The sequence below is a fragment of the Galleria mellonella genome, unplaced genomic scaffold, assembly GCF_026898425.1.
Source record: "Galleria mellonella isolate WM207_F2 unplaced genomic scaffold, CSIRO_AGI_GalMel_v1 utg264, whole genome shotgun sequence".
In the NCBI taxonomy this organism is placed as follows: Eukaryota; Metazoa; Arthropoda; class Insecta; order Lepidoptera; family Pyralidae; genus Galleria; species Galleria mellonella.
Genome location: NW_026442060.1, coordinates 2,529,651 through 2,543,681, shown reverse-complemented (window position 1 = coordinate 2,543,681; position 14,031 = coordinate 2,529,651). Strand labels below are relative to the sequence as shown.

At 31.7% G+C, this 14,031-nt stretch overlaps 1 protein-coding gene across 1 annotated transcript; it reads right to left on the bottom strand.

The window, feature by feature from the left end:
• Positions 1 to 205: 205 nt before the first annotated feature.
• On the bottom strand, positions 206 to 12,837 carry LOC113510229 (cytochrome P450 4C1-like). Its single transcript, XM_052895048.1, has 9 exons — positions 12,588 to 12,837; positions 11,521 to 11,630; positions 9,450 to 9,540; positions 5,931 to 6,113; positions 4,841 to 5,226; positions 4,158 to 4,226; positions 3,911 to 4,079; positions 2,878 to 3,057; positions 206 to 972 (listed from the first exon to the last, which is right to left on the bottom strand). Exons 1-9 carry the CDS (start codon positions 12,736 to 12,738, stop codon positions 809 to 811), a joined length of 1,503 nt encoding a protein of 500 aa, XP_052751008.1. The 5' UTR covers positions 12,739 to 12,837; the 3' UTR covers positions 206 to 808.
• Positions 12,838 to 14,031: the final 1,194 nt, after the last annotated feature.

The following is a 14,031-nucleotide window of genomic DNA, read 5'->3' as shown; positions in this document are numbered from 1 at the left end:
ACCAGAAGCATTGAGTTTGGATTAAGCATTGGATGCAAGTGAGTATATTTCTGCTCTATATTTATACTCTTTCTATTAAATTTTTACCTTCACATGGTAAACTGTAATAAATAGAATTGGTTCTGAATAATATATTTATTATGTATACACAAAATATTACAATAAAAATAATTAACAAATACTAGTGTAATTTGCATACATGAGAAATATATTAATTGTAATTATAATATAAAAAACATACCAACAAAGATCAGTGACCTATGTTTATGTGCGTTATAAATACATAATTACAATATAATTAATTAATATATTATAATACCTACTATACCATATGTTGTAATTACATATAATTACAAAATATACAACAAAACAAAATATAATTACAAAACTTTGCATACAATTATAGCACACAATTAATGAAGAAATTCTGAAACACATTAATAAATAAAAGGGGCGATCGTTATTCATTTTTTTATTGTTAGAGAGTCAAATGAGCGAGGAAGCAGCTACCATCGCCCTTGAATACTTGTTATTACAAGGCGAGTTGTTTATACGTTGCCGGCGTTTTAAATTTTTGTATGCACGGTTTTTGAAAGGCCCCATATTGTATTGTAAGAGAAAAACTGCAGATAAAAGAGAAAAACCCAGATGTAAAAAGTAGAAACGAACGGGATGAACGGATAATAATAGTGTGCTACGATCACTAAAAATATATAATAATTTGATTCCTTTTTTAATTAATTTAAAACATTTTTAGTTAATCATTTATACATTAATCTTTATTCTTCTTATTATTCATCGTGATTTATTATATATTTCTTTTAACGGTCTTGACATAAATGGGATTAATAGATCTCAGTATAAGATCACCCGCGAATCTGACGTCTTCTGGTTTGGTTATTGCTTCAAGTCTGTAACGCCGGATCACCGCCGACATTGCTGATTTCATTTCCATCATTGCGAATTTTTTGCCTGAAAATCAAAATGTCTCACTAACTTTATATTTCGAAATGGGTAGAAAGAAACTAGTGACAACTACCTCTGTTTTTCAATTTCATATGTTAAGGACGAAAGGAAAACCAAAAGAACCTGCAGTCCTTTATATATTTTATATATTGATATATATATATATATATATATTTCAATATATATATATATATATATATATATATATATATATATATATATATAAGGGTTCTGTACATAAATTTGTCACTAAATTTTTCTCGTTTTTTTAGATAAAAATTTATTTGAACTCACTCACCATTGCTTCAAAAATACTCCGACACCTCAAGGGAAAGGTAACCAATTATTAACTACAAGACGAACATCAGGCAATATTACGAGTACAATAACCATAACATACAAAAATCTTTCAAAAATCTCTAAGATTCTGCTTGATTGAGCGTCTAGAAGAAATTACACTAGAAATTACTTAGGAAATTACGAAAAGACGTCTAGAAGTGCTGGTATAATCACATTTTCCTGTAAGACTTATATCGCTTTTGAATTTTAACAACCCTATCTATTAATTAGTTGTAGCCTTAAAAATATATTCAAAGACAAACATAAATGTATCATTAAATAGAGGTCATATATCATATATTATTATCTACAATATGTGATATAAAATGACCTATTTATTTATTACAAAATATTTGAATATGTTATTATATTCAAATGTTTCTTTTTATCTAACGTAAACTAGAATCCTTTTTGAGACATTTTATGTACAGAACCCTCGACGAGTGAGTTCAACTCACTTGACCTGTCTATTTTCTCACTTTTTCAATTATGAGTCAAAAACGATACAGCATAAAAATCGCATTATAGGGGTCATGTGTACCTTTTTGATACAGAACTCTAAAAAGCACTTTTAGCTAACTTGCATCTGCATGCTTGCAAGTGTGTAACTTACCCATTCATGGTCATATCAGACATTCATTATTCATTGTTAAGGATAAAAATGCCACAGAGACTACTATAAAAGTATAGTACTCTTGCGCCACCTACCCACTTCTATCTGTTCTCCTTTAACCAATGGTTGTCTGTAAGAGATTGCCCTAGCGATAAGACCGCCTTTTGTACCTTTATGTGTATATTTCAATCTGTATTTATGTTACTGTATTTCATTTGTATTATTCACTTGTCATTGTATATTTTTATTTATGGTGCAATAAAGAGTTAAATAAATAAAGTACATATATACAATTGGGATTGTTGTACCTACACTGTGAGTGCGGTTGTCACTCGAAAAAATTTATTTCCATATCATTATTAAGCTATATGACCGTCTCATTTCTACTTCAACTTGATTTATATCTAATGATGGTCATTCGACTTCCATTTTTTTAAGATTACATATCAAAATGATACAAAGAAACTCTTATAGTCCATTCATCAGTCTATCACAACGCTTTATCTAATCAAATGCTATTGATTTAAAAATTGAAAAATATATAATTGATACAATGCAAAAAAATGAAGTATGGTCCCAGCATAGAATAGACCACACCCATTCATTTCCCATGGGTAGACACCCAAAAAAGGTGGGAAAGAAAGAGGTGACTAAGAAAACTTAATGGTCGAGGAACTGGTAGCAGCGACCCTCTCAAAACATCACCAACCACCAACGCCTAACTGCGGTTGTCAATCCGCCTACTAAACCTGATTATTAATACCAAAACCCTAAATTTATGGAAAATGCCTATGTTCGGCAGTGGACAAAGAACGGCTATGATTATGATGATGATGATGATGATATTTCAAAAGCAACAATTTAAAAAAATTAAAGTTAAAACATCACTGTTGTCTGTATGTGTAATAATAAAAATAATGTGCAATCGACATTTGAACATATAAACATATTAAGCTTACCTATACAATTTCTAGGTCCAGCACTAAAAGGTACGTAAGCGTATGGATGTCTACCAACACTGTTTTCAGGTAAAAATCGTTCAGGCTCGAAAGCTAAAGCGTTTTTGTACAAATCTTCGCGACGATGCAGATCGAATATGTGAATGAGACACTCTGTACCGGCTGGAATCGTGTAATTACCTACAAAGAAAGATAAAATAAATACAAAAATCCTTATATACATTTAATACTTATAATTATTTTCCTTAATATTTTATTCTATTAATTTTCTTAATTATACAATACCTACTTGTACAACAATTAGTCCATTACCCTAAGGTTGTCTTGAAAAGATTGCTCTCAGCAATAGGCCCACCTTACTGTACTTATACAATTGTATCGTTACATTTATTAATTGCCTTCTTTATTTCCTATATTGTATAATGCAAATAAAGTATACTCATTCATTCATTCATTCAACTAGTATTTAGAATAGTAATATACTAAAACTAAGGAAGTAGCTTTTAATATAAATGATAATACAAGTAACAGTAAAAGTGTTTTGCTAAGTTTCTTCTTTGTGCACAAAATTAAATAAAAATTTGATTTGAAAAGTTTGTCTTTATCTGTAGACATAAATAAAAATATAAATTACTAGACGTAGACTTTGTACAAAAGTCGTTTGCTTGGGTACCTCTGCGCCAATAATGTTTCAACCGTAAAGTAGTGGTGTTTGCATGGCTGTGTTTCGGTTTGAAGGGTGGGATATGGCGTGAATTTACAGGGTTCAGTGGAATAACACCTGAGTTCTCAGGAATGGCAACGCATGAGGGGTATCATGGGTGAAACAGTATACTCTGTTATATCCATGGTACTGCTCATGTTTATTGGCGACGGTTACCACTTTCCATCAAGTGGGCTGTCAGCTTGTTACGAATATAATAGAAATTTACAGTATATATCTATACCATATGATGATGTGTTGCCACCCTGGAGAATTAAGGTATTAAGATATCTACTGTCACTGTGTCAGAAAATTAATTTTTATACTTACTTAATGTTACTTTTTCATTCAAAACTCTTGCCACAAAATGGACTGGAGGATAAAGCCTTAAAGTCTCTTTTATACAAAGTTCCAAGTACTTCATTTGAGCTAAATCATCAGTAGTAGCTGTTCTAGTGGAATCACCAAATATACTCTTCATTTCTTGATAAACTTTTTCCTGGAAATATGAATGAATACAGTCACTTTTTTTTACAAAAGTTATTTTTTTTTAAATAACATTTAACCAGATAGTTACCTGTTCATTTGGATGATTTGCAAGCATCAGGAATAAAAATGAAATGCCAGATGCTGTTGTGTCGTGACCCTAAAAGATGTACAACATTATTTTTAGTGACAACCCTGATAGTGTAACAGTTTATCAAACTGCATTACCTTGGGATGGTCTCGCTCGAATATAACAAACATTTGTACTTTGGTATAGGTGGCCAACAAATATTTTTAAAGATATTTATCAATTATCTAATGCTCATACTATAATTGTTTGAGACTCATAATGACTTGTAACATGTTTAATGAAATTTATTAATTATTATAATAGCATATTTATTTTCAACCATATCGCTTTATTTTGCATTATTTTAATAAGTATTAGGTAATATGATCACAGTCGTACAATTAGACAATTTCATAAATAATAGAAGAGAGTAAACAAATTTGTTTTATAAAACTGACATATTGTATTGGATTTATTTGATCCAAATAATTGTCTATACAGATTTTCTTTAAAAAATATCATTGTTATATAAACCTTCTTTAACTAAATAATAATAATAACAAAACTGACAAATAGGTGTATAAAAAAGGAATTATCAAAATTAATTCAAAATCAGCAACAGAAAGTTCTTAAAAACAAATTAACAAGCCATACTTTTTACCTATATCCCGTCTAGTATCGATGTAAATTTAAAATCAAAATACCTCAAACATGAACGTATCAACCTCTTCTTGTATTCCGCTTCTGTCAATTTTTCCTTCATTTTCAGCGGCAAGTAAGAGATCTAGAAAAGCAGCTTTCTTTTTTTTCTTATAAACACCATCGTCGTTGGATTCCGTTGAATTAATCAATCCATTTTGCTCCAAGTACGCCTTCCGATTTTTAATTACGTCTGCTGTGAATTTTTGTATTATGTCTATGTACTTCTGTTGTTTCTGCTTCAAAGACGATAAGTTGAAGATGAACTCGAGAAATAGATACACTTTAATGAATCGTTCGGCCAGTAGAGCTCCAAGAGTAAGTAATGCATTTTTATAAGACTTTCCTGCAGCTGAGGTTTCATCTGAGAGTTTTGTGCCCATTGCGGTTTCTAAATGAAAGAAAATATAATTATTAATTAAATTCTATCTATCCTATTTAAGAGCTGCGCTCTTGTCGGTGGAGCTCTTGCCACTTACTATGATTTTCAACGAGTCTCTTCACCTCTAATTAAATTATGATACACATATATTCTGACAATATGCACAATAGATACGTGGTTTTTTATACTACTGGAAATGAGTTAATACTCAATAAAATATGTTAACAGTCATCTGCAAATAAATTTCTATATATGCGTTAATATTTTAATCGTCCAATGACTGTCATACCTTTCTGACCAAAATATAGCAGCGCATGTATTTCAATGTATCCGGAATGATTATTTAGTTCTACGGATATGCGTTCCGAATTCTATCATGCAGTGAAACTGTATTACGCAGTCTAACAAGATGTCCCAGACTTTGTTTGCCTATGCTTGTTTGTTTAATACGAGTACAAATGTCTGGGGTATATTTTATGGAACATGGAACAAGTTGACGGCTTACATAAATGGAAAGATGAAAAGCAACAGTCACCAGTAGAAATGAACAGCATCAAGAGCATTAAGAAATATATTGTGAGACCAATGGGATTACTTAATATGTTGTCATTCTCGAGAATTGTGGTATTATGCTCCAAAATCCTGACAACTTCACCTTAAATAACCTGCCTAAAGTTGTCTTCTACTATATATATAAAAGTTAAAATTCTTACCACAAATAGTGTTCAATGTGTACTCAGTAATAACAGGTGTGATATTAACAGTGTCTCCTGCAGACTGCTCCAGAGTTTCCGTCAATCTTTTACTATTCTCCTCCATAATGACATGAAATTGACGCAGAATATCAAAATGGAAAGCTGGCGTCAGGATTTTTCTACGCTTTTGCCATTTAGCACCTGAAGCAGATTGAATCATCGGATCCTGAACAATTTTTGGTACCTTATGGTCTCCATAATTATTTAATTTAGAAGGAATATAAGGTGCTTTATTTTATACATATGCCGTATTGTGTCTGTGCAAAATATCCGTGATTTTTATGTAGCGTAAAACAAACTTGTCAATCGTGTCGTAAGTCTCACAATCGAATACCATACTACATCCACTGCTGAACATAGGCCTATCCTATAAAGGGGATTTTGCCAATAGTTGTCACGTTAGGCGAGTTGGCAACTGCAGTTAGACTTTGGTGATGTTTTAAGACCCTGCTGCCCATATCTTAACTATTAAATTTCCTTAATCACCTCTTACGATAATACCAGGACCACACGCAATTTTTTCACACATATATTTCCTTTTATTATTTTATTAATATCTTCTGGTTATTATCTTCGTGATATAAATACGATTCAATTTTTAGTTGATTGACTCTATCAAGGAACTTTAATAGATAAACTCTGATCTTAGGGTACACAATTATATCTACTCGAGGTATTATTAGATTGTTTACAATACATTATGTTTGTTTGTAATATTTTATTGTACAGTAAAGTCTTAAATTATAGGATATAGAGTTCTAAGGATAAGGACAGTGACGGACTTACCCCATAAAAGGGATTTCTTCCAGTCAGCCTTTGAATGGACTATATATATGAGTGTGTGTGGGTGTGTGTTTGTGTGTGTGTGAGTGTGAGTGTGAATGCGTGTGTGTGTGTGTGTGTGTGTGTGTGTGTGTGTGTGTGTGTGTGTGTGTGTGTGTGTGTGTGTGTGTGTGTGTGTGTGTGTGTGTGTGTGTGTGTGTGTGTGTGTGTGTGTGTACGACAGTACTAGCTTTTATCGGCGACTTCATTTGTGAAACTGGGTTATGTTTGCTAAACGGGATAAAATGTAGCATATATTCTTTTCTGTTCCATATAATACGTGCATACTGAAAAACTTACTTTCACATTTATAATATTAGTCAGGATTATATGAAGTCATCAGATAATGAACCGATAATAATCAACAAAAAAGGAAGATAATCGCCATGTGGTCCCGGCATAGAATAGGTCACCCCTTCCTAAACCGTGGGTGTCGTAAAAGGCGACTAAGAGAGGGTGAGGGATGGACAGCAGCGTTCCTCAAAACATCTTCAAAGCCTAACTGCGGTTGCGAATCCGCCTGCCAAGTGTGACAGCTACGGGCAACCTCCCCCCTCCACCAAGGGGTAAGCTTATGTTCAGTAGTGGACATTTAAAGGCTGATATGATGATGATGATGATGATGAGACAATGAAAATTTCAGTTTGAGGACTAGTCGACTAAATTTGCTCGTATTGATAAACAATCCCACAGACAAATAGTCTAATTCTATCCAATTAGTTCGTTGATCTTATGGTCAATGAACTGATGAAAATTAATGGTTATAAATGTATAACAATATTATCTAACTGTGCCTACTGCGATATATTGTATGGAAAAAATTGGAAGATACAAATACTGTGTCACCAAGAGCTCGAGTGTTCAAAAAAATTGGTCATCTTTTTTGATAGTTTGAAGACATTGTTATTTTTTTTATACGTCTGCTCAAAAAGGATTGTAACGTTTTACAGTTTTATTACAAAAAAAAAAAACTTATTAATACCCGAACTGTACCTAGTCTTAGACTAATAGATGGTCCATGGTTTAGTGATAGTACATGGTTTATCTCAGTGCTAACTTTTATATTATCTTTAGTCTACGCTTTGTAATAAGATAGGCCCTATCTTATTACAAGTCTATCTTATTATGTGAGTTTCTTTATCTTACTTAAACCTAAATGCTTAAGGATCTAATAATATTTCCAAGAGGTTCTAGTGTTAAAAATATCATAAGATTAGATGGTTATAATTATTCATAGGTTAGATTAGAGGGTTATAGATCATTTAATAACACGGTACATCCATAAACAAAGCCGCGAGATATAGCTAGTTTAAACTATTTTCAATCTAAAGCATGATGAAACATTTTGTCATTTATAAAGCAGGTATGTTCCGTAAAGGTTATGTTTGCTGTTCTTTGTGTTTTGCAAATCAAAAAGTATTTATATATTATTATTATTTATTTGTTTATATAATCTAGAAATATAAGTAAACCGACGATTTTATGTGCACTACCATCATTTCAGATGTATAGGGATTCGATGTCTACAATAGATATGAGCAGTCAGGCTCGTGATCGCGTCGCAGTCAATCATGAAGGATCACGAATTGCTTCTGAAACTAAGTCGAGCTTTTTCAATCTAATTACACGTAAGTTAAACCGGCAGTCATTACATTAACAGAAGGCCTACCATGAAATGTTTTCCGAAATTTCGGGTTCGAACGAAACACAAATTTGATGTGAAAATTACATAATACTTACCGTTTAAAAACATAAAAAATGCTAAAGTATCGTTCCTTTGTACTTTTATGGTAGGATTTACGACAAACGAAACGTTAAGCTCCATTTACTGGGTCGATTTCGGTATGAACAAAAACACGAAATTGAGTCCAAAAATTCGGAATTTCATTTCATGGTAGCCCCCAGATATAGATACTCGTGGGTTGGTTCGTGCGTTGCCATTCCTGAATATTAACCCAGGAATAGCAACGCACGAGGAGTTACCTCCTTAATAGGTTTAATGACTTCGTATCTAATAATTTCACTGTCATGTCCCACTCTTAAATAGGAAATACGAATAGAACATGCAGAAACTTGAATTTTTCACAAATTTCCTCTGGCCAAAATAAATATAATCAAATGAATTTTGTTGATTCACATTTACCATTTACCAGAGAGAGACTGTACAAAAGTCGATTGCTTGGGTACCTCTGTTCTATTCGTGTTTCAACCGTGAAGCAGTTGTGTTTGCATGACTGTGTTTCGGTCTGAAGGGTCGGATATGGCGTGAATTTACAGGGTACAGAGGAATAACACCTGAGTCCTCAGGAATGGCAACGCATGGGGGGTATCATGGGCGAAACAGTATACTCTGTTATGTCCATGGTACTGCTCATGTCTATAGACGACGGTTACCACTTTCCATCAGGTGGGCCGTCAGCTTGTGTGCCATTCTAAATTGTATAAAAAAAAAACATTCTTCACGTATAATGAGGAAGATAATTGAAAATTGGAATATCTGTGGTCATGCTATGAAGAACCAAGCATTGGTCATCTAGAGGCACGATCCAAAACGCCCAGCCGCGAGCTAATTCAGAAAGCTACGATTCTTGAGTACGTAACTTTCGATTTCCTGAATTCAACTCACGCCTGACCGATATGAAAATTCATACATACCGCTGCTAAGAAGTAGTCCGTCTGCCAACCACGGCTTCATGAACAAATACAAATAAGATTTCTCAGAAAATTTCATACTGGACAATATGATCTGAAAATAAAGTAGTTTGTATTATTACAAAATTTATTTTTGAGTGACTCCTAATCAGAGTTCGATAAAATCCGATTTATATATATATATATATCAATTTCATTCTGTAAGGGGATTATACGCTTAAAAATGTGAAAGGAATTTGTAAAATGAAATAAGTGTCAAATTATTACTACATTTATTATTTAAAAAACTTTTAACAAGTAACAAAAGAATTACTTAGTGTTTATTTGAGAAATATTTTTTTAATGAACAATAAAAAAAAAAACAAGTACCTATTATTATAATAATATTATTATTTTTATGAGGTTGCCATTTTGGGAAACAATCTAAATTATTCTGAATTGTAGTTTTTCGCTGCGTGTTGCCAGAGTAAATATTAATCTCCAAAATGTTTAGTTCAGAAAACAGGAAAAAATCAATTGTTATTTATCAAGATAAAAATCAATTGATATACATATATCGTCATATATCCGCTGATATATATCGGCGAATCCTGCTCCTAATTCTTCTCTTGTTCTACTTCTTTTCTATTGAACCAATTTGTAATCGATAGAGTTTACGCTTATACCTTTAAAGCTATGCAAAATTCCACTTATTGCTAAGTCAATATTATGCATATACTATATGCGCATTTATTCTTCTACTATGATGTATCATTATCACTATGCTATAGATATATCTTATATGTAAAAATCTCGTGGTATATTATTTTTGATCAAACTTACTCGAAACGGCTTTGTTGATTTGAACGCGGTTCTCAGTAATGCATTTTGCTTAACTCCACTTAACATTTAGTGTTTGTTTCATTTCAATAGATTCATAAATTTTAATAATTATTTTATATAAAATAATTAGATTTTTATTATTATTATTATTTCAATATTGTATTATTATAATGTTTGATTTTTTAATCTGTTGTGAGTACATTGGTAAAAATTGTAAAACTCACCAAAAATATGTATATAAATAAATAAATAAAAAAGTTATATCAATCTAAATGATCACATATGAAATGCTATAAAATAACCGATCAATTAAACTGGAATAAAACTTTTTTTTTATTATATGTATCGATTTTTGAAAATTCTGCCTACTCGTGCGAAGATGAGTCGAATCGCTAAATTATAATATTAGTAAATTACAAGTATATAATACAGTCGTGAAAAATATTAAACGTTTTCATATAACTTCATGCATTTTGTTCTCGTTTTGTATCGTTCTCATTACCATGAGAACGTAATATGACAGTGTATTACGTTACCACGTAATACACTGTCATATTACGTTACGATAAATTATAAAAGAATCCATTTGCATATATATTGCTCTCCTATTATGTCACGACGGTAAAATAGTATAACAACATGCCATGCTATGATAAAATATAAAAGCGCTCACTTGCATATATTTTGCTCTCCTATTATATCGTGACGATAAAATGACACGATTTCGTGATTTTTTTTATTTTATAAAAATGAAATAATGACCCCGCCTACACTATCAGTAAATACTGGCGGGGCTGCAGTGAGGGATGATAGATGAAGATAGAGAAGGTTTTTTTTTGATAGGTGAAAATGGAATGGTAATCCCGCCCGCGCTAACGGGATACGCTGGCGGAGCACCAGTGAAGGGTGATAGATGAAAATGAAAACAGGCCAGTTAGCCCATCATGATGAATTCATCAGGAATTAACCATGATAGTTTCTAGGGAGAACCGCGAGGAAGTCAACCTGATAGGGTATGTTGCTAGCAATGGGATTTTCAGTCTCCATTACTAACAAACGAGAAGGTTAGGTGGCCCATTATGACAAATTCGGTATTAACCACGATAATTTTCAGAGAAAACCACGTAGAGGTCGACCTGATAGGGTATATTGCTAACAAAGAGGTAGTTAGATCTCATTACTAATAATCCCTTTCCCCCTACGATTTTGTGTCATGCTATAATAAACAAAAGCATGCTGTAACAATTCTTACCTCTACATCTTCCGGATTATAAATGTTTATAGTTTTAAAAGGATATGAATAAAATCTATAAATTCCCTTGAATTGTTTTGCAAATGAAGTTCTTAAATCAAATAGCTTATCTGGAAAAAAAAATTTAGAAGTCATCTTGACGTCGTCCTCGTATGGGGCGGCGCTTTTGATTACTTTTTATTTTAACATTTCATTCAAAATTTGATACGAATGATTTAATGAAAAACAAAGTAATGATCTATCTATATAAATGATACAACTTTTACTACTTCTACAGGTTTTTTTTTCATCTTATATGTGATAGTAACATAACATAATAATGTATTCTACAAAAAAAAAATCTTCAATTGTATCAAAGCCAGTTATATTTATTTAAAAACTAAACAACTGGAATGAATTTTAATAAAATTTCTTTGTGACCGATCTGTAAGTATATCTTTACAGATAAATAAAAAAAAAAAAAGAATAAGAAAATAAATCCAAATTTTTTACAACTGACGGAGCTATGAAGTAACAAGCATAAAAAAAATATAACAATTATATGAAATACACTATTGGATTGCAGGTAAATAGTACCCACCATAGCAATAAAAATCAGGTATAGAATCAGATAGGTACTCATCATTTTTTCAGGCATTATTCGTCCACTGCTGGACATAGACCTCCCCCATAGACAGCCATAAGGAACGGTCCTGAGCCACCTGCATCCTAGGTATTATTTGTATTATTATTTAATCATGTCGCGTTAAGTTCTGATAGCGTATTTAAAATATGTGTCAGCAAAGCAAAAATTTAAATTTAAATATAATCAAATTGAGGACGTCTTTTTTGAAGTCTGTTAAAAATAACTGAATTACTTATTATAATACCTATTAATATTCCTACAACTAATCTATAGCTACTACTTGATAGAAAAAACATTCAATCATTTAAATTGAAAATAAGTTTTAATAAAAAAAACTGATGAAAGAATAATTAAAATCGGTTAATTAATTTTTGAGTTCAATATCAAATAATCAATTCTGTCCTCTTTGTATTTACTTTGCATATTATAGACATAAAATTACCTGGATGCACAAATATATCCAATGCATTCCCAATTAAAAATCTGTCCTTAAGTCCAGGAACCTTCATAATTACTCTGGCATCTTCATGGTAGTTGATATACAGATGCAAAAGCACCAACGACAAAACAATTATCAGTAATATGTAAAACATATTCAGAATATTGACGCTTGGAAATCTAATAATATACTAATTGAGAAATACAATATTACCGTTAATATATTGTGTATTGAAAATTTAATAAATATACTGAAACCGATAACACAACAGGGTTCTATAGACATAACAAGATAAAAAACAAATAGCTAGAAATAAACGTGACAAAGTAATATTGACTTGTAACCTTACGATTCTTAATTTAAAACAAATAAAATGCACGGCACGTTCCATAGACAATCAGATTTAAAATAATTTGAATTTAGAATAAAAAATTGTGTAGTCATCTTCATTTTGTTTTTTTTTTTTCAGAATTACTTTTAATTTCCAAACGAGAAATATACGTGGCTTATCTCACTCATAAATATAATTCCATATTTTTTTTAAAAAAAGAAATTTTTGTTTTTATACATTTTATTGTTAGGGAGACAAACAAGCAGACGGTCTATCTGATGGAAAGCGGCTACCGTTGTTCGTAAACGCTTGCAATATGAAAGGAATTGCTTGAGCGTTACCAGCCTTTTAAATATTAGTAGGCACATTTTTTAGAGGCCAGTTTTGCTTTTTCCTCCAAATTAGGGGTAATTTGTATTGAATTGAACGTCGTTTGTGGTTCGTAATAACAAGTCCAAAAATCTTAATATTTTTAAATACTTTAAGAGAAGTATCTAATTTAGTTGCTACAACAAACATTGTTGAGGGCGTTGCTGTCCAGGAACTCCATCATGTTAATATTTTGATATTTATGTTATGGACCAAGTGACTAATAAGGGCATTATACAAAACGCCCGGGCATTATTAATAAGGGCTAGCTATATCGGGCCAAGTGATTAATTAAAATCTAAACTTCATTATTTATCACATTGTCTGGTCATTATGAATGTTGCTATGAGACCATTGGGCAATTTCATAATGAAGCTACATTGGACGAAGTGCGGAGAGGGAAACAAGTGCGTGACACGCGTTGACCAATCAGAGACCGAAATTGCAGCACGCGGACTTCAAATGCTCACTGTTTTTGTTTAGTTTTGCATTAAAAGCGATAGATGGACGCAGAAGGATTTTATTTTCGTAATTCAATATCAAACTATAGTGAAACTTTTGTTAGTGTTTGTTTAAGTAATTAATCATGGATATACCAAAACTGAACGAAATGAATGGTCGTAAAAGGACAAAATACTCAATTTTTCACCAACGAAAGCTGTACTGAGATAATTGAAATAGTTAAATCTGCAAAACCAAAAAAGGTGCTTAAAACCAGAAAATTAATAGCGTTTGCGAAGATTTGAC